Raw genomic sequence first — 23,086 nt, forward strand, 5'->3', positions numbered from 1 at the left:
ATTTTCCGTATGCAAGCAGTGGTCATGTATGTGTACGGTCTTTGCTGGCTGCTCCTCGTCCCTTCCTTTCTAGTGTTCTTAGGCCTCGATTTTGTTTACCTTTTGTAACACGAAACCCACACACCACATCTCGCAGATCTATCGCCATTCCCCAAACCCAGAATTACCACCATGTCCCATCATCCTCCACTCAAAGCCGTCACTCTCACCCACGTCCGGTACCAAAGGGGCGATCGTTTAGGCCATTTCTTAGCTTGGGTCTCGCTCGTCCCGGTCTTCATAAGCCTAGGTGGATTCATTTGCCATTTCATCTTCCGTCGGGAACTTCAAGGCATGTTCTTCGCCCTCGGACTCCTCATTTCCCAATTCATTAGCGAGCTCATCAAGAAATCGGTCCAGCAAGCCCGCCCCGAGACCTGCATCTTCCTCGAGATGTGCGATTCGCACGGCTGGCCCTCCAGTCACTCCCAATATATGTTCTTCTTCGCCACCTATTTCACTCTCTTGACCTTTAAAGGAATTGGATTAACGGAGGTTAAGCACAAGTGGGCCAGATGCTTCCTCCCCTAGTTATTGGCGGTCTTGACCATGCAGTCCAGGGTCTATTTGGGCTACCATACGGTTGCGCAGGTGTTTGCTGGTGCTACTTTGGGGATTTTGCTTGGAGCTGCGTGGTTTTGGATGGTGAATTATAAGCTATTTTATTTCTTTCCTGTGATTGAGGAGAGCAGGTTCGGGAGGATGTTTTATGTCAAGGATACTTCGCATATACAAAATGTTTTGGAATTTGAATATGAGAATGCAAGAAGAGCTAGAAAGGATATGGCTGCCAAGTGCAATTGATCGACTAATATTTCTCTTCTGGTAGGTTGAGAACTGATCTTCATTTGCACTTTTATTCTCCTAAGAATTGTTTTATCTGTATTAGTAACCTTGATTTGTGAACTTAAGCATGGAATTGAAGTGATCATTAAAGCGTTAGCTTTACGTTTCTTCATCCGATTTTCCCGGTCTTAGATAGTTGAATTTTGTTTGTCAGCCTCTCAATTTAAGAAGATCGTGTAAAATCATATGAAATATATCCATGATACATTTATGTGAAGATTTAAGGACTGGACATGTAAAAAAGGTTCTGTGATCTTATATTGTCAAAAATCGAACCCTAGTATGAAAGAAAATTTTAGCAAAATCCACATAGGCTATGAGATAAGAGCTGTGACATTGGCATTGGGATGGAGATAGAATTATTTAATCAATCTCAGATGCTTAAAAACATGATCGTTGAAAGGAATTCTTTTCAATGTCTTGGCTACGAGCTAGTTTTTAGTAATTATGTTTCTAAAACTTGAAGCTAGCTTTAAAAGGCTATATAATTTCCTATCTTGATGCTATTACTAATGCAAGTTTCAATTTTTAAGTCATATACATGCCACGGAATTCATGAGGTGACAAATGACTGTCAAAGCTGCCAGGGCGGTAAGGAACAGTTTGGCACAAACTATCTGTGGATCAGGGTCTTAATAAGTAGGATAAAGCAGCCCTTACAAGTATTCACCTTACATATGGCACAACATGAGGATAGAGCATGAGATACTTTTCCATTCAGTGCGGTAGATCCATCAAGCCACACTGTTTATCAGTTTCACTTCAGCTGCTCTGAATTAAACTTGTTAGGGTGCACATGGTGAATGCACATGTGATGACAATGTCTTATTAGTATCCTGACATTTGTGGGAATGGGTAGAATGAAATCTTTTACTTTAGAAATAGAAGATTTTAAAAAATCATATTGATTCTCAAGTGTCTGCTTCGAAAAATTAATATGGTTCACATGGTCCTCCCTGCATTTACCTTACACCAAAGGTGCTACTTTTGTTCTCAAGTACTTAAAGTTTTCCTTTTTGATTTTTAGAGTACATTTTTGTTGGAATGATGCCTTTTTCTGTTGATAGGCTCAATTGTACCATAAATATATCTATTTTTGAGGCCTTTTTTTCCAAAAAAAAAAAAAAAAAAAAAAAACTATATTCTAGAGTCTATCTTTGTAGTCTCAATCTTAGAAGCCATTGCCTCCATTCCAGGATATTTGCATGTACCATAGTGTGATCACTCACGGAGAATTTTGAATTTATTAGCTAAGCAACAGAAAGCATATGTCTTCGTTACCGAAGCATAGTTCACCTGTAGGATAGTTGTGTAAGCATAACTATTCTTGGAGAAATTTGGCTGTGTGAGACTTCTGACATTGTTAGGTACTCAAAATAAAATACATCTTTTTTCTTTTCTCTGTAGAATAAATTGATATAGCAAATTTATGGGGTTTTTAAGCTCTCATAATATGTTATCTTAGAGGATCTTTCTCTATCTTATACCTTATTTTTGTTTTTTACCTTCTCATATGATGGTTTATATTTTAAAACCAAAACGACGTTAAGTTCCCCACTAGCCTATAATTTTTTTGGCCACTGGGGGATATCTGACTTTTGCAAGTATTATTTATCCTGGTGAATAAGGTTATATTTGTACTTCTAGTGAGTAGTACTGACAGTTGAACTATTGAGTAGAGTATCCTGAAGGAGCAAGCCTGAATATATCCATCCAATTGTGCGAATATGGCATACATCTGAAACTATCATTAGTTGGAATCTATTGGAAATATGGCATTCGTCCAAAACTTGGAAATGGAATATATCTTGAGGCAAGGGTTATTACACAGAATTAAATTTCAGGGTAGTTTTATCAATTGAAGGATGTTTAGAATTAAAAGTCAGGGTAGTTTTATCAATTGAAGGATGCTTCTTTGTAATTAGAACAGAATCCATTTGTGCTCATCATAGAAAACTTAAAGCTGCCAACTTGCTTTGTTAGAACTGCTTGTTTGATTTGAACCAAGTAGGAAACCTCTTGATGTGCTGTATGATGATCCATGAATATTAATGTGTTTGAGAAATAAATTGATATGTCTGCTGTACTTCTGCTAAAAGTTTGTACACAAACAGAGTAAGAACTTTGGGTAATGTGGGGATGCAGTGCTTTTAAGATATTGGATTACTGTTTCATGATATTAATAGTGATACATCTTGGGGGTGGCTAGACAAGGATAAACTCTCTTCAAAAAAAAAAAAAAAGAGGCTGCATGGAATGAACAAAGTCTAAACAAGAATGTTGAGTCAGTTCCATGTGCACTGCAGTGGCTTTTCTTCCGATGCTGCAGTGTCTACATTCTACTAGAAACATTATGGAGGCTAGCTTGCATTATGTAGTCCTATTCTTCCCCTTTGTCATGAATGTCAAGTCATAATTTATTTTCCATTTTATTTTTAGTTTTGATATTGAATGCATTCTTATAGCAAATCATGTATTCTCATTTTCTCATAGTAGAAAATGCTTTCTGCTCCATTTTTGCAGGTTGATAGCTTTTCATATCACTCTCGTGTTGCTTGTATGGATTGCAAGATTCTTATTAAGCAAGTGCAAGTCTTGTTTATTAGTCACTTCATCTAGAAGACTGGCCATATGGGAAGCAAACTGGAGGGAGTTGCATTAAGGTTTAGATTGTTTTGCATTAATGAGATTAATATGATTTGTCATGCTTGAAGGATCTCTACATTACTGAAGGTGTCACAAAAACGTAAATCTTTTAGACAATAAATTTAGAAGCTTTAGTTGACATTTAAGCTTGAAGCTTGTACAATAGATCTCTTCCTTTTTTTGATTTTTGTAATGGAATTTTATTGAATTCCTAGAATTAAGCTGATTAGCCCGGTTGGTGTCTTGAGAACTAATTTTATTTTCAATACAACACTAATCCTACCTCGTATTGTAATACTTGGTCCTATTCCAATTTCTCATAAAATGTTTTATATATATAAACTCATGTGATTAATAAATCAATAGATTTCGTTTAGTGTATAGTTGAATAACATGAAAATAGCGATAACATGTGATACGTTAGCATGATAGTTATAATGTGAAGTTTGTCGTTTTGGCAAATTACAATCTAAAATTTGTGGTTTTGGCGGTTCATAATTATTATTTATTTTTATCAATGTAATCTATTGGACTATATATATGGGGCGGAAAGAAAAGTAAAAGCCCAAAAAAAAAAAAACTCAAAATAGAGTTAAAATAAAATTCAATCAGACTAAAATCAAACATCACCATAACTGACCAAGCCACAAACAAAAAATGAAGTGCTGACTGCACTGCACCGGAACTTCAGTAGAAAGCCACCTGCAACACTAAAAATAGGGAGTGCAGAAGAGAAAATATTGTAGAACTCAGTTGATTACAGCGTGCAGTGATATCGAGATATCAATGTCATTTCTTCAACAACAGTATGCAACTCTCAAAACAAATTCAGATTCGAGAAGACCCTCATCGCATAGGGTGAAAAATTGAAAACTATGCTAATAGGTAAAAATTGGGATACTTGTGGCTGTTGATTGGGAGAAAATACCCATTGGCCCTGGCTTGACACAAGCCCCAACGTTAGAACCCATTGTTTTTCAATTTAAAACAATAAAAAAAAAAATTAAAGTTTCCATAATTTTTTTTGAAATCATTATAAATTATAAATCATTATAAATTATACTTAAATTTTTTTTACTATGTTTGATTAAGTTTTATATAATAGTGTTAATTCGATTAACTTAAGTTAATTTAAACAGTTGATCATTTTACTATTTTAAAAAATAATTAAATTAACTGTAATTTTTGAAATTAATTTCAATTAACTGTAAGTGACTTAATTTTAAACTGATTTTAATTACAAGAAAAAGATTAATAGTCGATTCCAACTCGTAAAACTTTAGTCTAAAATTAAATGTAATTGATTTCAGTTTGGTCCATCATCCCTATCAAACTATAAATTGGTCCCCAGAACTGTTGGTACCAATACTATCAAGAAAAATCCTATCAAATATATTAATTCAAAATTATCTTTAAATAGCTAAATGACAAAAAGAGAGAAAAAAAAAAAAACTTTATACTCATATTCAATTTTAGAAATTAAATTTAATTAGATGATTTATTTGGAAAAAATGATTCATACATTTATCTATATTCTCAATATTAGTTGGTTATTTTATTTTGTTTTATCAATTTTAACAATTACTTTTAAATTCATAAAGATTTTATTTTAATTAACTTCTTTTATATTTCTCTTTATATACACGCTCATTTCGGCATAAGTTAAAAAGGAAAAAAATAAATATAATATTGTTAAATATATTAATATTATTCTATTTATAAAAATAATTAAAATATTAAAGTTGTCAAACAAATTAACAAAATTAAAAAGATTAACTAAAATTCATAATAAGAGAAAGGACTTTAATATTTTTATTAATTAATGGGTTAAATTGTTCTTAATCAAATTTATCATTAAAATTAAAAGATCAAATTGATAAAATTAAAATTTTTAATTTTGGTTAAATTAATAATTGGATACAAAGTTTTTATTACTCCACATTAAATAAATAAATAAAACCTTAACAGGGAGTCGTCAGTTTTGGTATGACAACCAAAATTTCCAAACCAAAATAATTTCCAAATTGGAAATTAGCGGGAATCATGGGATCTCTGAACCACACCCAAATAAACCAACTTTGGCAGCTCCGCTACCGGCCACCTAACTCTTCCCTCTCCCTTCCCCTACTCTTCACTTCACTCTATTCTCAACCTGCACCAACCACCACTTTTAAAAAGATGTGGCAACTTCTCCTTGCCGCAGCTTTAGCAGGATCTGCTACTTTCGTTGCTAAGCATTTTCTTGCTCAGGAACGCCCTAAAGAGGAAGAAAATCCTTTTGAAGATTCGATTGCTTCTGCATTTCAATCTCCTCTATTTCCTAACCATGGTAATGAGTGCGGATACGACAGTAATTTCCAGCAACCACCTGATGGGACTGCTTCTTCGTCAAGTGGTAAGAAAACTAGGATTTCGAGGAACAAATCGGGCATCACTGGTCGCCGATTGAATTTTGGTGCTGAAAATTACAAGGCTGATAAAAGATCTGGTGGTTCCGAGAAGAGTGCAAGGCGATTTGCTGTTTGCTTGAAGAAGAGGAGAACTGCCAAGAGTGTGCCTTCCAAGTGTGGATCCCGTTCTTCTAAAGGTTTGGTTTTTTTTTTCCCTCTTTTCTTTTTTATCTCCTTTTACTGTCTTTGATTACTGATACAGTGTAAGGAAAAGTATATAAATTAAACAAGGGCACTCGATTGATTGAGGCGCTCAATAACGCAGCGTTAATTCCCCGAAACTCCTGCCAGTTGATAGCTTCAAAATTTCTGCGATTTGTGAGGTTAAGACAACAATTGAAGTTAATTCCTCTAGCTCTTGTGTATTTCTGAATCTATTATTGTGAGTTAATGCTTAAATTTAATAAAAAATATGGTTTGAAATTTTAGAGGATGCATGCAACAAACATATATGTAACCTATAAATATGTAATACGAAGAAAAATATAATTGCGGCAAATTGAAACTTTTTTACCGCTTGACTTGTTTTCCAAGCTGTTTTGGTGAACGACTATTTTTATATGCTCTCAATCAAGCTGCAATCACTGTTGAGAAACACCTACTGTTCATAATCCAAGAATACAGAGAGAAAGCAAGAATCTTTTCATGTTGTTTCCAATATTATATATTAACTCTCAGGTCTCAATTATTGTTTATGCAAATCTTATTTATAAATTAGTGAAATTAATTGCCAATAACTACATATTTGCTGCTATTTCCTAGCTGGGTCAGGTTGACTCATCAAGCTCTGAACCCATTTTTAACATCTTGTATTTCTGTTCGGAGAAATCACTTTGTCAAAATGCATTAACCAATGAGAGCAGGGGAAGGAACAGATTTGCGGGGAGTTACAGTTGTAAACTTGTAATGTTAACCAATGGTTCCTTAAACATAGAGAAATTCTTGATCTAGGCAATGTTACCAAATGGTTCCTTAAACATAGAAATGTGACTGTATAATGGGTCCGCTTGTAAAGACATTTATCAAAGAGTGATTTTATCTGTTTTGCCAAAAAACTGGATCATAAATCAATCTTAATGTTCCTTGTTCTTGGCATCTTATCAGTTGTCAAAATTGACTGACATGTTGATGGAGAACTATGACTTGGTTTCTTTGACTCTAAGGAAATACTTCTTTGTTTTCAAGTTTGTTCTCCAATATATTTCATGTATTTATTGAGCTGACATCATATTGTGCTCTACAGATAGCTCTTTGTTTGGTTGTGGACTTGGCATTGGAATCATGTACATGATGTCAGCCGAGAAAGCTGAGATCAGTAAGCTAAGCAATGCCATGGATGAGATTGCAAAAACTGTTAAAGAATTAAGAACTGAACTGTATAAAAGAAGGTCAGCCAAAGTTGCTGCTATCTCAAAAGATTTAAGCAGTAATAATGAACTAGAGTTTTATAGAGCAGGTACAGGGCACAATAATGACCCCAAAGTTATCAAAGTTTCTGGGATCCCAATGATTGATGATGTTGAATGCCCAAGTAGTGGTCTTATAGAAGAGCCAGAGCCGCAGCTGCTGGAAATGGATCAACTGGAAGCAGAGCTTGCATCTGAACTACAAAAACTTCCATGGTCCTATCCTGAAGCTTCTGGTCATGAAGGAGTTGAACCAAATATGGATAAGGTGAGCCTTTTCAAAAACATGCGTGTTGTTTATTCTCTAGATTTTCTTACCTGTAAAAGTCATGCCCTTCGTGTTGGTGCATTTATCTGCCCATATAAGATATGGAACAACTTGTTTTCAGTTTTATAAAACTTTTACTTCAATCATAGGCAGAAGGTTTATTTCTTTATTTCACCTCAGTGTTTAGAGCCATTAAAAGTTTACTATCCCTCTCATTTCATGGCAACCTGGTTAACATGAAGCTATTACATATTGAAAAATGCATGTCATGCTTGGGTGTGCTTCCGGTAATTGTTGCTAGTTTTGACAATTACTATAATGGAAAATTGATTTCTTTTGCATTCATGCTGCCTTTATCCTAGGAACCTACAAATCTACAATTAGGAACTCAATGATAATTGAAATAGTAGTGCAACTTGAATCACACTCTAAACATTTAGGGAAGTCAATAGCTTCATTTGTTGGGAAATTTATAAATAGGATCTGTATTTTGGATTAGTAGTTTGTTGGTGCCTTTACCAGCTGCAATGACAGTTGATACATGGGTTTTCAAAAACCTGATTCATGGTAAACTGTAGATTGTAACCTTGAGTCTGGAAGAATGGCATGTTATAAGTTAGTGGCTTAAAAACACAGGATTGTCCATCTGTCTCTAAGGATGGGGTATTCCGTAGTTTTTACTACAAACATATTGTGCAGAATGAGACTTTTTCTGGTGGGCTTCACAAACTGGAGGGTCAGAGCAATATTTCCTTCCAATGCCATGGAGTATTGCCATCTGAACTGGATCAGAAACTGTCCTATTTGCTCATCGAACAGCTGGAAAATCAAATTGAGGAGCTAGAATCTGAATTGCATTCTGTCCAGTCCAAACTCCATGAGAAGGAAGCTGAACTGGACTGCGTAAAACTAACTCGTGACTGAAATCTTCCCATCAACTGTATCAGGCAAGTTTTTTCTGCCTCCATCCACTAAAGGTTGTATGTTTATGAGTTATAATATTTTTGGAAGAAAGGAACAACTCAACTATTGGTGTTTGCATGAGTTGGGGTTACCATACGCTAACAAAAAGCCTTGTCATGTGAAATGTCTCTCTCTAAACCTGAGTATTGTTTTACAGATGATGAAGATGTGACATTTGCTGAGCAAGAGTATGTGATAACAAATGCAGGATTACCTACTGCAAATCAAAGTTTCAGTTGAAGGAATGTGATTATCAGAAGGCAAGAGACTATTTAATAAAAACTTAAGCAAAAGCAAAGTCCTAGATGAAGGTATAATAACACATTTTTTCTTTGAATAATAAATGAATTATCATTTTCTAAAAGTAAAATATAGTTTGTTAGTAGTGGTTAATCACCTTTTAATGTTAAATTTTCTCTTGAATAGATAACCTCATCTCTCTCTCAAATTTATAAAATACAATCAATCATATAAAATAAAGTCATATGTATAAAAAATAAAAAAAATATTAATTAATTATATATATATATATATATATATATATATATATATATATATATATATATCATTTATTATTAAATTATTGTCCTACGTAGAATTGCTTCCCTAGTGCAACGGGTCTCTCTCTCTGTTGCATTGCATGTCTGATCCCTTAACATGGCCAAGGCATGAATTTATTCAAATATAGAAAATAAAAAAAAAAAAATCTAAAACTAGGAAACTGTCCACCTGGCATATTGCGGTATCCTCTCCCCTTCATTTCCCAGCTTCATCAAACTCTCAATTCTCTATTCTCTATCTCTATCTCACCCAACGGAGTATAGAGGCGCCCCACGACACAGAGGGAGAGGGAGAGGGAGAGAGAGACATTCTTGGAAGATGAAGATATATACAAAGCCCATATCCAGCCCGGGTCGGACCGAGAATTATCCGCCACCATTGATGAGATTTTTGAGGAGCAATGTTAGTAGCAGAAGTAGAGGCAGGTCACGTTCAAGTCCTATGTTCGTTAGGAAGAAAAATGGCGCCACTGAAACCCAAGAGCCTTCCTCCCCAAAAGATACCTGCATAGGACAGGTTAGAGTCAAGCGTTCCAAGCAAGCTAAGACCCAACCAAGTAAAATCAAATGCTTCTGTAAATGGGTCCGAAACACCCTGTTTTGCCAACATTTAAACAGGGCTACGCGCCGGCCAAAGTGTACTTTGCTCTCATGGCGCAAGTGGGTAATGTTTTTTAAGGTCGGTGTCAGGAGAGAAAGCAAAATCCGTGAGGATTCATCAAAAGTTGAACCAAAATTTGGCAACACAAGTGAAGATGCAGGGCAAGAAAGTGAAGTGGAAGATGAGGAAAATAAGATGTATGTTTCCTCAAGTATTTCACCACCAAAGAATGCGTTGTTATTGACGAGAAGCAGGTCTGCGCCGTGCAGGTCTTCTTCTGTAGCTTGCAGATTTTGGGGCTCACCTCTGGAAAGTGAAGAAACAGAACAAAACTGAGTGCCGATCAAGAGAACACAGAGAGAATTCATCCTCATGTCAAAAGAAAGTCTTTTTGTCGAGAAATCTGATCAAGAATCAAGATTGGATTAAGAAACTGAAGAAAAGTTGAGTTTTTTCTTTCAATGAATTTGAAGTCCAGTCCGGTCACTTCAATTAGAGAAAATGTCAAAAATTGAAGAACTCAGAACAGAGGATGATGGCACTGTACGTCCTCTTGAGCTTCTGGAAGAACAGAAGGTTGGGTTTCACATAATTGATTTAACTAGTCTTTGTTTATTTTCATTTTGTGGGCAACTGTACTAAGTATAGTTTTTGAAACTTGGAGGTAGTGTTATTTTTGTTTTTAAGATAGTATATATGTAGAGCTGAAGCAGAGAATCTCTATGTATAAAAAGCTGAAACAATGAAAGTTCTATTAAAATCACACGGCTCTAAAATTATTATTCTGTAATTTTCCCCAAATTAACAAATTGGTTTTAGTTATAATTAATTTTATAGAATTGAATTTTTTATTAAAATCACACATAAAATGTAAAGTTCTATTAATTTACAAAATTTTAGGAGAATAAAAACACATTCTTCATGGAGCAAGTTCCATTTTTTTTTATGTTTTTGCTTTGTGGGCATCTCAGGGTCACAGTGATTCTGATTAGTCAAATCACCTTTGGATTCTCTTTGGTGGAAAGTTTTATAATGTCTTCTTCACCAGGTAAAGAGACCCACTTCATTTTTACTGGTGCATATAAGATCAATTGATCATTATAATAACAGAGAAGTTAAGTCAAAAGTTTCCATGATTAAGATTTATTATTTGATACAGATCACATTGGTTGATTGAACTCAGCCCATCATCATTTTTCACTGGACACATGAAAATTTTCTCTTAAACCAAACAGCTGGATTCTGTGTTGATCAGGAAATTTTGGGTTACGATAGAATTGTTTTTGTTATAGAAAAGGGTGACAATTAAGAAAGAAAAGGACTATACTGTTGGGCAGTTCAGATTCATTGTCTGGTGAATGGAAAAAACAAGATCCAGTTTGGAACTTGGACATATAATATCTTTCTTGTTGACAAAGAAAAAATCAGTGTATCTGCAAAGTGAAACTTTGGCCCATCTTTTAGGCATAGAAATGCAACTGCAACAAGTCATTTTCAGTAGTTGCATTGGCCACCTCTTGCCTTTTGTATGCAAAGGCTTCTTGAAGGTGCAGTTGTCTCCAGGTCCAGGCTCCACACTGCCCTTGGCTATTCATGAGCTTAATGAGAACTGGAGATGAGTGAGTTCCATGTGGCTGCCTTACATGCAACCCTACAAGTGTCAGATATCAAAGCTTCAATCTCAAGTCTCCATCATAACTATTAACTTTTATGGCTGGCTTTAGCTCTGTTTTCTTTCTCCCTCCTCAATTGTGGAGATTTGCATGCTCTATAACCTGGTTTCCCTATGTTGTGAAGTTTTTTTCAGCCTAGTATGGCCTTTTGGATTGACAGCAACGGTGGATGCCTGTGAAAACGAGGAGTCTGTAGAAATCTCTGTTCTGAAAGATGAGTAGTGTCTGCTTCGAGTTCCTTTGTTTCATAGATCGGGTCTGGAGAAGCCGGTTATGGCTAGGTTTCTTTGTTTCTTTGGACCGAGTGGTTAGACTTTAGTGGTTGGGTTGAGATGTTTTATGTTTAGAACCATATTCTTATAATCTCTTTGGACTTTTAGTCTTATTAATGAAATTTTTACCTTTGGCAAAAAAATTTTTTTAAAAAAAATCCTTTAAGGAGCAATATGAGAAAAAACTTAATGATTGAAATTGAATATCAATGGCTGGAAATGGCCCTTTGTTGCAATGCAAATTCTGGAAATGGCCCTTTTTCAGGATAGTGTTATATGATTTGGAACTTTGTTGCAATGCAAATTCTGGAAAGTGTAAATTGTACAAGTCCTTTTCTTTGCTTGCATTTCAAGCAAATGATTTGATGATTTTGACCCACAACCTCTGGGCCACAATGCAACAACCTTTTTTCCATTGTAATCTTAAAATTGTGTACCACATGGTGAATCCTACATTGCACAATCTATTTTGATGAATAGATTATATACAGACAGCTACTGGGTTTGAAAAGTTAGATATGAAGATGCAGCCATGTATTATTGGATTGTAAAAGCATGAAAGAAGCAGAATTCAGAGGCTTTTCCTCTTTCTTTCTTTCTTTCTCGGGTACCAATGAAGTCCAAGGTTATATCACAGATTCGTATCAACTCAGTGGGCCTCTACTTGCTACTCACAAGCTTATTACAACCCTATATTCCAATTCCAATATGACATCTCAGCTTTATTTTGCACATTTTCTTGAATTTTGATGAATGAACTCAACAACCACTCGTTAAATCACATCATGGCTGATGCTGGAAGGCTGAAGGCCATGAGAAATTTAGATAGTTTTTTTTTTTTTTTTTTTTTTTTTCAAGGAAGGCAAGAAAGAGTCGAATTTTAATTTGGAAGTCCGCTCAAGTCTTGAGACCGGGTCTCATCTGAATTTCTCAACCAGGCCGTCCCAGCCTTCCTAGCCCCTCAAGCAGATTTCCTCTGAGCCCCATTTCAATCTTATCTTCCGGCCTGGTCTGGAATCAGGAAGGGGATCAACCCATCTGTCTTGTGGCTCCATTCGTATGCGCGCCCGGGGAGAGTCAGAGGCCGTTACGCATGGGGCATGGATCTGATATTCTCGTACGTCCGTATCAACATTGTAAGGACATGTGACCCAATGATAGACAGTTTGTTATACGTCACTAGCAGACAAAAGAAAACAGATAAAAGGAGGATTGCCCTCCTCTAGGCGTAAGTTTTTTCCAAGTTCACAGAATTCTTGTAAAATCTTATTTTCTGGATCTTAAATCATTGGAAGGCAAGTGGTGGAACCAGGATCTCAAATCATGGGAAGGCAAGTGGTGGAACCTAAATGGACAGTCACAGTGGTGGAGGAGGAGATGTGGCCATGAGTTATGGACAACTTTCTTCACAATCTAAATGTGGAGGCTATATCCTGTACCTAATCAATAATCAAGTGGTGACAAGATTGTGGGACCTATCTGAATATTATCCAATGCATGGTAAGAAGAAAGTGGCCTCTGACTCACTCTCCTCTTCTTTGACTTGATGTCTTCTTGCCCTTCATTTTCTTTAATCCTTTTTGTCCTCGTTTTCTTATGGCATAACAAAAATTGTTTTTATAAATTTATTCGTTTTTCTTTACAAGATTAGTATGAATTACTCGGACATCAATAGTTCAACAACAAAGATTAGTATGAATTACTCGAACATAAATAGTTCAACAACAAAGCCACAAAGGTCTTAGTTACTAAGATATTTTTTTGAATTTTCAATAGGATTACACATTCTGAAACTCCATTCTGCAGACAAATTATGACAACTAAACTAATCATTTTAATTCATGTCCTTCAATGGTGGAAAATTCTGAATGGGTTCAACGATAAGGCCAACAATATTCAATGAGAAAGAATAGAATCAGGCAGCTAAGTAGCACATAAAACAAAGTCGACACTCTGATTTTGTAAATAGTTTTGGATAATTAAAAAAAAAATGTAAATGGTTGACAATAATGATCCAATCCACTAACAGTCAATAATGAAACAACCACGGGAGACTAGAAATTTTTTTTTGGAGGAGGCTGACAAAGGCCTATATAATAAACTAAATAAATATAAAATAAATAAAAATAATATAAAAACTTTTCTAGACTCAGTCTACTATAGACCCAAGACACAGAGAATTGAATCTCATTACATGAGACCCATATTTAACGTATCTTAGTTTACGGTGGACCCACCTAAGTATTTTTGGAGACTAAATAAAAAAAAAATCAAATTATATTAATTTATTAAAATAATTTTAAAAATATTTTAAGAAACTAAAATTTTTATTGTTCACTATATTTTAAATCTTATTACTAATTTTGAGAGGGTCATAAAAATTACATATAAAAATATATATAAAAATATTTTTTTTTGGGGGCCAGTTTGGGATGGCCAAGGCTCTCCCTTGTCCCCCATACTTCCGCCCATGGTAACACCAGCTGAGCCATTCCATAATTAGAATCATAGTTTTAAATAACGGTGGCCCTCCCAAACTCCCCCCTACTTCCGCCCATGGTAACAACAGCTAACAACAGTCGGGCCATTCCATAATTAGAATCATAGTTTTAAATAACGGCCATTACGTTATCCGTTGTAAAACAACAATGATCCTCTGATTTGCATGCGTAACGACCGTTACAATGGCTCCCTATTTACCGGCATAACGACCGTTACTGACCGTTAAATAATGGCAACGGTTGTTACCAATAATTGAAATTCTTTTATATCAACGGTTGTTACCAATAATTGAAATTTTTTTATATCCTTCCTCTTCTGCCCCTATTCTCAATTTCATTAATTTTTCTATTCTCAATTTCATTAGTTTTTATACTTTTCAACAATTTTAAAGGCTATATTTTTTAAGTTTTCTCTTCACTTTCTCTTTTAAATTTCAATCTTTCTTGCATATTTTTCCTATAAACTTAAATTTATCATAAACTACTGTTTTTCCAAACTTATTTCTTCTAAAAAGTTAATTAAATTTTATGTGCTTTAGTTTTTAGTTATTTTTTCCCTTTTTTAAAAAGATTTTTGTCAATAAAATTATTAGTTTTGAGTTCAAATTATAATTTGAGCTATTAGTTGACTCGATCTACAAAGATTATGTTGGTTTTTCTTATTTTAAACTATATGATGTCTAACTTAAATTAAATAATCTATATTTCATGTATTTATGTTTATTATGCATTTGTATACATTGTTCTGAATTAAAATCTAATTAATATAATTTCATTTATGAACTTTGCAAATTTTTTTGAAAAACTTGTGTAACCGAGGCCGTTACTACATACAAGCCTTTTTCTGTTACTCGCGACGGCAACCACGATTTAAAACTATGATTAGAATCCAACCGACAGTATATACTTGGAGAAGATTCTTACCAGGCAAATCGCACAAGTTCCTTCATCCTCGCTTTGGCCTGAAGAACGATATACTGTTTCTGTCAAACACTTGGATATCAGATCTTCATCAAAACCTGTGCTGACACTCCCAATCCTTTCACCCAGTGCAAGTAGTTCCTGCTTGGTCCAATCATTCAAGAAGTTTAAGATTTCATAAAACCAGAGAGAAACAGACGTCAAGTAAAATAACAATAATAACCTCATAGCTCTTGTTGTCTATATCTAGCCTCATATCCCTATGCTGATCAAACAAATTTCTGGATCCATAAAAGGCTGAGCGATCCACAACCATAAAACCCTGTAGCACAATAGTAGAAAGTCCACTTAGAAGCAAATAAGCAACAAAGAATCAGATAATGATGCCTTAAAGATGCGGGAGATCATTGAACAGACAAAAAAATGCAATAATCAGCATCTTAAGTAATCTATCATGCAATTGTGGAAGAAACTGCAGTGATTTAGAAAAAGAGAAGTTATGGCATATCATTCCATCTCATACCCTTCTCTCAAAATGTACTAAAGCAAAATCATTTAGGAATTATACCTCAGATGAAAATCGATCATGAAGACTTGGCTCATTGGGCAGCGATCTGTATCTCTCATAAGAATTCCTTGATCTCCCATTCCTATCACTATTAGGCCAAGCTGCAGTTGATAATAGCCTTGGTTGTCTGGATGAGAAATTTTCGGCAACCAATGGCATCCCATCATCAGAAGGTGCCATATGCCCCAACCGCAAACTACTGGAGGAAGCCCTGAAAGTTGGGCTAGGTCTCTGAGAATAGCTACTGCGAATGCCTCTGGCAGAATGTGCTGAGGCACTATGGAAACTTTGAGGAACAACAGGGTTTCTACTTGAAATGAAATCATGGTGATATCCCCTAACATCTGCAGAAGCATTAGGTATGCTGCTTCCAACAAGGAAGTGGTTTGTCTCATGAGTATAACCATTAGCATCTGTGGCAGAGAGGCAAATTAGAAATATTGGAATTCAAATGTTGCATGAAAAATTATATGTACATTACTAACCCGAAACTAGCATCCTTCCAGAAGCAGTAGATGTTCTGGTATGGCTCCAGTTATGTGTCATAGCGCTAGAACTTTGACTTGAGAAATCCACTGAGCTGGAATGGTCAAAAGGGTGACCTGCATGATAGGAATTATGGGAAGAATTGTTAGATAAATGGGTCCTAGACAGGTTGATTTCTAGATCAAGTGCAGGCCTGCTTCTAACATTCCTGATAGAACTCTCAGGCCCAATTGAGAGATTGCCTCGATGGCCAGGGGTCATAGTAATGCATTCCCAGACCATATATTGAGGATCTAAATTTGGTTTCTCCAGCCGCAACTCGGAAGGCACAGAGGGATCCGATGAACTTCCAGCACCATAATACCTGCTTGTACTGCCCCCTTCACATGAAGAGGGGACTCCAGGGCTTTTTCGCTTGTGGGGCCCCCTTCCATTGCCCATTGTAAGATAAAAAAGGTCACCCTCAACGCCATTAATCGTCTGTCTGTCATAATTGGAAGACGAAGCATGTGCATGATTTTCTGGAACTGCACAAAAGGTTCCCACTGTTGATGAATGCAGAAAAGGATCATGAGATGGGCCTGCAGCATCTGGCTGATAATATGACACTTCAACACTGTGGCTTGAGGAAATAAATGCATTTGACATTGGTGCAGGGTTCCGTTGAGACGCAAAATGCACTCCATCAAGAGGCATACTTTCAGCATGCTAAAAGAAAGCACCATTCTCTGCAGGACCTACCCTGGCTGCATGAACTAGAGTATTAGATGTCGAACTCTTATGAAAGCTATGCAGATCTAGCTACAACCTCAAGAAAGCTAGATAATGCCCTTTTTAGCTTTAATGCACCCCAAAATAGCTCCTAGTTTCACAAGTTCAATTCTTGTGCATCAAATGTTTTCCCCCTACAGCTGAAAAAATGACTTGTAAAGCTTAGCAAAATGACAGAATTGATGAAGCTTGCACAACCTTAAAAGTACTGATATCACAATAAATATAGACCACAGTGTCACAAAGCAAACCAAGTCATGTCTGGCCATATATGCTAAGTTACAATGCAAACTATCAAGAGGATCTGGACCATTTCATGGCATTTTCATCGAGAATATTTTCCCTAAAAATAATAATTTGCAAAATTTTAAATTAGCAATACTCAAATTTGCATAAGGTTGCTCTATATGCATATTCTTAAATTTGGGCCAGACCTAACTCACCCCAAAAACTAGCTCAAGGGGAGGATTGCCTATGACCCATATAAGGGGCACATTACCCCCTTTCCACAACTGATGTGGGATTCAACACACCCCCTCACGCTCAGAATTTTACTGGTGCGTGACATATTCATGGGAGGCCCAACATCGGATGAGGAGGCTCTGATACCATGTTAAATTTGGGCCAGACCTAACTCATCCCAAAAGCTAGCTGAGGATTGCCTATGACCCATATGTGTTGAATCCCACATCGGTTGTGAAAAGGGGTAATGTGCCCCTTATATGAAGCATAGGCAATCATCCTCCTAGTGTTAGCTTTTGGGGTAAGTTAGGTCTGGCCCAAATTTAACATGGTATCAGAGCCTCCTCATCTGATGTTGGGCCTCCCATGAATATATTACCCCTTTCCACAACTGATGTGGGATTCAACACATATTATTCCAATTCTGATCCTGTTCGCCCTCGAACATTTGGGATGTGCTGAATAAATGCCTATGGCCCATAACAATATTCCTTCGAACTTGAATTATGTCAAATCAAGGAGAAACCCAAAATCTGTATCAATAAAAAGTATCTCAATTTGCAAAAATAATGGCATAAATTTTTCTAAATAAGAAAACAAAACAATCCCTTCTTTGTGAAGTATGCTTATACATTATGTTCAAATTTGCAAGAGCTATGTTTATCATCACAAATTTTCTAACAAAATGCCAAATGAACTAGTTTCAAACATGTGATTGTGCATATGTTTTTGTGGTCTTAATATATATATTATATATATATGTATGTTAATATTAATAATTCAAACAAATGTTTACCACTTACCATTAACCATTCAAATTAGAGTACACTGAATTTTTTTTAAGCCTTGAATCTTAGGAGGTCAAGACACAAATTGTAAATCAACATGCCCTTACTTTCACAAATGAAACAAGGCTATCAACGGCAACATCCTATTAGAATGCTAGGACATGATGCAGTGGAAAACAATAAAGGCGGCTCCCCAAACTGAGGATAATTGACCGTGAGTAGATAGAGACATCTGTATAGCCAAAATGAGAAGTAAGAAGATTGGATTATTTTGATCCTATCATCTCGATCCAAGCACTGACTGAACTAAGAAGTATTAGACTAGGAGATTCATAAGAAATAACAACGAAGAAAAAAAATCTCTCTCCTGGAGAAATAATGGATCCAACTCCGGTATAAGCAGAGATAAATGGTCATATACCTTACAAGCAGTGGGAAAATATGTTGGTACCTACTGCACAAGTCAATCGTCTTAAATCATCACTAGCACTGCAAGATGTAATCTCACCTACCATGTTACCGCATCAAATGCTATTAGACGGGAAGCCTCTCCTAGAAAGCCAAATGTGAGATATAGAGCTAAAGAAATTACTAAAACGTTCCTATAAACTATTACCAATCTCCTTCTTAGCCACCAACTTTTTGAGGTCCAATATAATAATCACAGCAAAAAAAACATGTAAAATTAACAGGAAACTGTCTTGCAACATATTGCGAAATGAAAGAGAAGTTGGAGACATGCTAAAAACTTGCAGGCATGAAAAAAAATCCGTACCAGTCAAGCAATAGGAAGAGATCCCAAATTCATAATTTTAACTAACTGAAGAAGCTGATATATTACTCGCAGAAGTTATTTGAGAGAAAACTGCTTGTTGATTTTTGATAGATTTATACCTCTTCAAATTACCAGGAAAATCATAATTCTAAATCATAATGACAGCAGAAATAGGAAGAAATGCAGTTGTGAACTATCAAGTGAAAGGTGATAGTCCCAAAGATATCCTAGGAACACAGTGGTTTTCAAGGTACAGTAGGCATAAAGTAAAAGTATATTAAACAAAGGGAAAAAAATAGTGAAATTTCTAGAGTGAAAAAATGGAAACTAAAACCCCCAAGTGCTTCCTCACTAATTGTAGGAAAAAGATAATTCTAATTCTAAAATAACTTATCATCAACATTCAACAAATGCCTAAAGACTCAAAAGGACATGAGAAGGAAGAAATAATAGGGTAAGGACAAGAGATAGAGAAACTAACTTTCTTAGTTTTTGAAAGCAAAATCTTTCACTTCTTTTGGTAAACAATATTATCTTCAACATTTGAGTAACTGCCTATGAGTTTGTTTTACTTCAATCGCCACTTCTTCTTGCAATTCCAATCAATAGTTAAAATAAAATAAAACAAAAGTCCTTAAAAGGGTTTAATTCCAAATACAAATTGTAAAAACCTTAAAACTACATATGAATAGTTATTGCCTAAGATTAGCTGAATAATTTAGACTTAAATTTGCGTCTTACCTGTGTAACTTCATACATTTTGTAAGTTAACTGCACCATGAAAAATGAAGTAAAAATAAAAGTTCTAATAGCCAGCCAAGAACTGCAGTATTGAGCTGATGTAGAATTTACAACCACAGTGTCCTAGTTTACCAGTAAAAGTTGTAAGTGCAGTAATTTTTACAACAACTAAGTCTTAGTCTCAGACTGGTTGAGGCCAGCCATATGGATCCTTTTTCACTTTTCAGCTTTTTTTGAAGCTAATTTTAATACCCAAAAATTGTAAATATTTTTATATTATTTCCATCCACGTCATTTGTGATTTTATTCTTCATTGCAAACTCGGTTATCAATAGCTCTACCATAAAATAGATGAATTTAAAAAGAAGTTTCGCTACAAGATCCAAATTGGTTGTATAAATGGGAAGAATGATGGAGAAAGACACCTAAAAGAGGCATAAATAGTATAGAAAATCTTTAAAAGACAACGGCCAAACCAAGAAAAGCTTAAGCAGCCATTTTATTGACCGCATGGTAGTTCCTAATTCTATATTCCTACTTGAAGTTGCTTGTCCAAGATAACTGTAAATTTCCACATTAAGATGAAATCTTCCCCTAATTATAATGAAAAGTTTCTCTAAAAACTAGAATATACATGATTATAATAAGACAGTGTCGATTGTTACTATTGAAGTCTTTTATGATACAAAATCAAGGGTTGTATGTGTACCCCTAGAAAAGCATATGCAATAATCTGCATAAAACAAGCTTCCACAGTTCATATACATGTTTATAGATATTCCTGAAGATGAGTAAAAAAGAAGATGTCTAAGACACAAGGGGCCACTCCCTAATGCCCAAGTCTCATAATTGTTCTTTAGTTTACAGCAGCAAAAACAAGCCTTGCCAGCAGCATAGTTAATTAATATGCAATCAGCACTCCAGTCAAGACACTCCATCTAGGAAGTGAAATTATGATCATTCGGACTTTTGGTTTCAGTCGTGAGACATTAGGTACAAGTTTCCCCTCCAAGCTCATGACCTATGTAAACCTGAAGCCATCAGGCCTTGAACTTCAGCTATATAGACATTAGCATCTCCATGCTTTTAATTATTGTTTTCCCCTATGATCAAGCTTACTGCCACCTAATGCTCTGCAACCAATGTGTAAATCACAAAATTTCTGGAGGTAACTAATGCATATCGCAGCACTCACAGCAATCCCAAAATTATGCCACCATCCATCACCAGATAAACCCAGTCGGTACAACATTAAGGGCACACCATTTTGATTATTCCCACAAGATAATTTTAGGATATCACATCTCATGATAGATCAAAATGCAGGCTGCAGATTATCTAGGTGACATCCGCTGAGCACACAGACATTAACGAATCCAACCTGAATTACTACTTCACAACTTCAAACCGAAACATATAAAGTTGACTACCACTCCAACAGAACTTCTGAAAATCAACCTTCATCCCCCCACACTGCACACCAAAAGGATCACACAGCAGGATGATAATTAGCCTCTTCATATTAATGCCACTTCCTAGATTTCCAATGATAATCTGTAGGACATTTTTTGCATCATTAATCATAATAGAAAACAAATAAGTCCATCAATCATGATCCTCAACTATAATTGTACAAATTTGCTTTTTATGGCAATAAACATAAGGCTTCCCACTGCGGAATTAGATTATCCAATAGCAAAAATGATGTTCAAAGTAATAAGAATAAGTAATGCTTGAAAGTGGAATTGGAAATCTTTAATACCATATACTTTGCTCTCCCCGAAAGAGACAACTTATATAACTGCAAAACAGCAGACTGAGCTACTCTATTTTGAAGAGAACACAGGGTTTAACCAATAACCACAATGCGCCTGCAACACCATTTTCAATTCAGCATATTTGGAAAGAAAAAAGCATTAACTTGATATTCAACACCAAGTGACGAAGGTAAATATATCGAGCCAATTATATACCACATATAACCTAAAATGAGGAAAAAAAACCATCAGAATTTGGGAATGAAGACTTGAAATATAGATGACGTGTGGCAATACATTTTCAGAAATGTAGGAGTAAACTATGACGAGAATATAACCTTGAGTTAGCTGTTATGGCCCACTTGGCCAACAGCTACAAAGCTACTAGGGATAAAATATGCAAGTTGATATTTGAATTGTCGGAGAAAGGGGATAAAAGAAAGAGAATTTAATAGAGAACATGCATCATCAAAACTTCTTACCTACAAACATGGACTTGACATCTATTCATCCTTCAGTTCAAAATCAACAATGTGACCAACAGTAAACACCATCAGATCAGAAGTGAGAACTGAACCTGCACAATAAGAAAAACAATCTAAATCTAGTTGATGCTAAGGTCATCAAGAGTAAAACTAGCGCTTAACTCAGGCCCTCATTCAAAAAACTAACATTTGAAATGCTTACACTATAAAGTAGAATAAATATCTTAAGGTTTACTGCCACAAGAAAACTATATCAGTATCTTATCAGGCAGAATCAGAAAAAAAAATTTCAACAATAGCTAAGAGTATCTTCTTTCACTTCCACAAATTTGGTCAGCTTGGTGCATTAAAGACGACAACAAGCGGGTAGTACTCGTGGAGTTCAATAGAAGCATGAAAACAAACAAGACATTTACTCAAATTCTCTTGAATGAACAAAAAATATGCTCAGCAACCCAGCAAACGACTACCTTTGATTTGAAGAGCCTAGAAAAAGAGAATAGGATGATGGGCGTTCAGAGTAAGACATGAGAAGGTCAAAGGTACCCAAGAAGTACCACTAGCTCTTCTATAGCAAGATACACACCTCTTCCCTAACTGAATAACAGATTCAAAATAAATCTAGAATCTCTCTTCCAAATACCATATTGTACTGTTTAAACTTGACAGCACTAGTGTGTATTCAAGTACATTATTGAAACAAAAAATAACTACCGACAAAGAGAACCAAATGTAGACTTGCATGCAAATCTATACCCGTGTAACTTCATCTAAGAGAGATATTGGGTTAATTAAATTAGAAAGTAAAGAGGTCTTATATTATTGAGACTAGATTTGTCAGACAGACATGTTATGTGACACATTTAGTACATATAAAGAGTAATGATCATCACAATTGCAATCATTTTCATGAGCTGAACTCAACTGATACAACTTACAGACTAATTCTAAATATTCCCATATTAGAAAACGAGAAGTAAATATAAAAATATATAAAAAATGGAAAATGATCACATTGAAAAATAAGTATAACTCCACCTAATTCAGAAAATCCATAATTCCTAAATACAGGTCAAACAAAAAAAAAGTTAAAAAATAAACAAGAGA

The 23,086-nt window shown here is 35.3% G+C and overlaps 2 protein-coding genes and 1 pseudogene across 5 annotated transcripts in view; 2 read left to right on the forward strand and 1 right to left on the reverse strand.

Moving 5' to 3' along the window:
• The window catches only part of LOC122724375, a 43,773-nt gene that overhangs the window by 15,771 nt on the left and 4,916 nt on the right, over window positions 1-23,086 (forward strand). The window contains exons 2-4 of the mRNA XM_043959106.1: window positions 6,006-6,118; window positions 7,225-7,655; window positions 8,355-8,929. Of these exons, the coding sequence (XP_043815041.1) occupies window positions 6,006-6,118; window positions 7,225-7,655; window positions 8,355-8,579 (769 nt within the window). The 3' untranslated portion in view covers window positions 8,580-8,929. The remainder of the gene's footprint in view (window positions 1-6,005; window positions 6,119-7,224; window positions 7,656-8,354; window positions 8,930-23,086) is intronic.
• LOC122724365 lies at window positions 87-3,828 on the forward strand (annotated as a pseudogene).
• The window catches only part of LOC110620769 (probable E3 ubiquitin-protein ligase ZFP1), a 28,772-nt gene continuing 20,778 nt past the window's right edge, over window positions 15,093-23,086 (reverse strand). The window contains exons 3-9 of one of the 4 annotated variants that reach the window (XM_043959020.1): window positions 21,977-22,689; window positions 21,500-21,608; window positions 18,329-18,453; window positions 16,200-16,946; window positions 15,715-16,127; window positions 15,370-15,468; window positions 15,093-15,287 (exon numbers count right to left, since the gene is read on the reverse strand). In XM_043959020.1, coding sequence (XP_043814955.1) covers window positions 15,108-15,287; window positions 15,370-15,468; window positions 15,715-16,127; window positions 16,200-16,896 — 1,389 coding nt within the window. In that variant the 5' untranslated portion in view covers window positions 16,897-16,946; window positions 18,329-18,453; window positions 21,500-21,608; window positions 21,977-22,689 and the 3' untranslated portion in view covers window positions 15,093-15,107. Of the gene's footprint in view, window positions 15,288-15,369; window positions 15,469-15,714; window positions 16,128-16,199; window positions 16,947-18,236; window positions 18,280-18,328; window positions 18,454-21,499; window positions 21,609-21,976; window positions 22,690-23,086 lie in introns of those variants that run through there. The other 3 variants (XM_043959019.1, XM_043959021.1, XM_043959022.1) reach the window with 3 other exon arrangements.

The sequence above is a fragment of the Manihot esculenta genome, chromosome 8 (assembly GCF_001659605.2).
Source record: "Manihot esculenta cultivar AM560-2 chromosome 8, M.esculenta_v8, whole genome shotgun sequence".
NCBI lineage: Eukaryota > Viridiplantae > Streptophyta > Magnoliopsida > Malpighiales > Euphorbiaceae > Manihot > Manihot esculenta.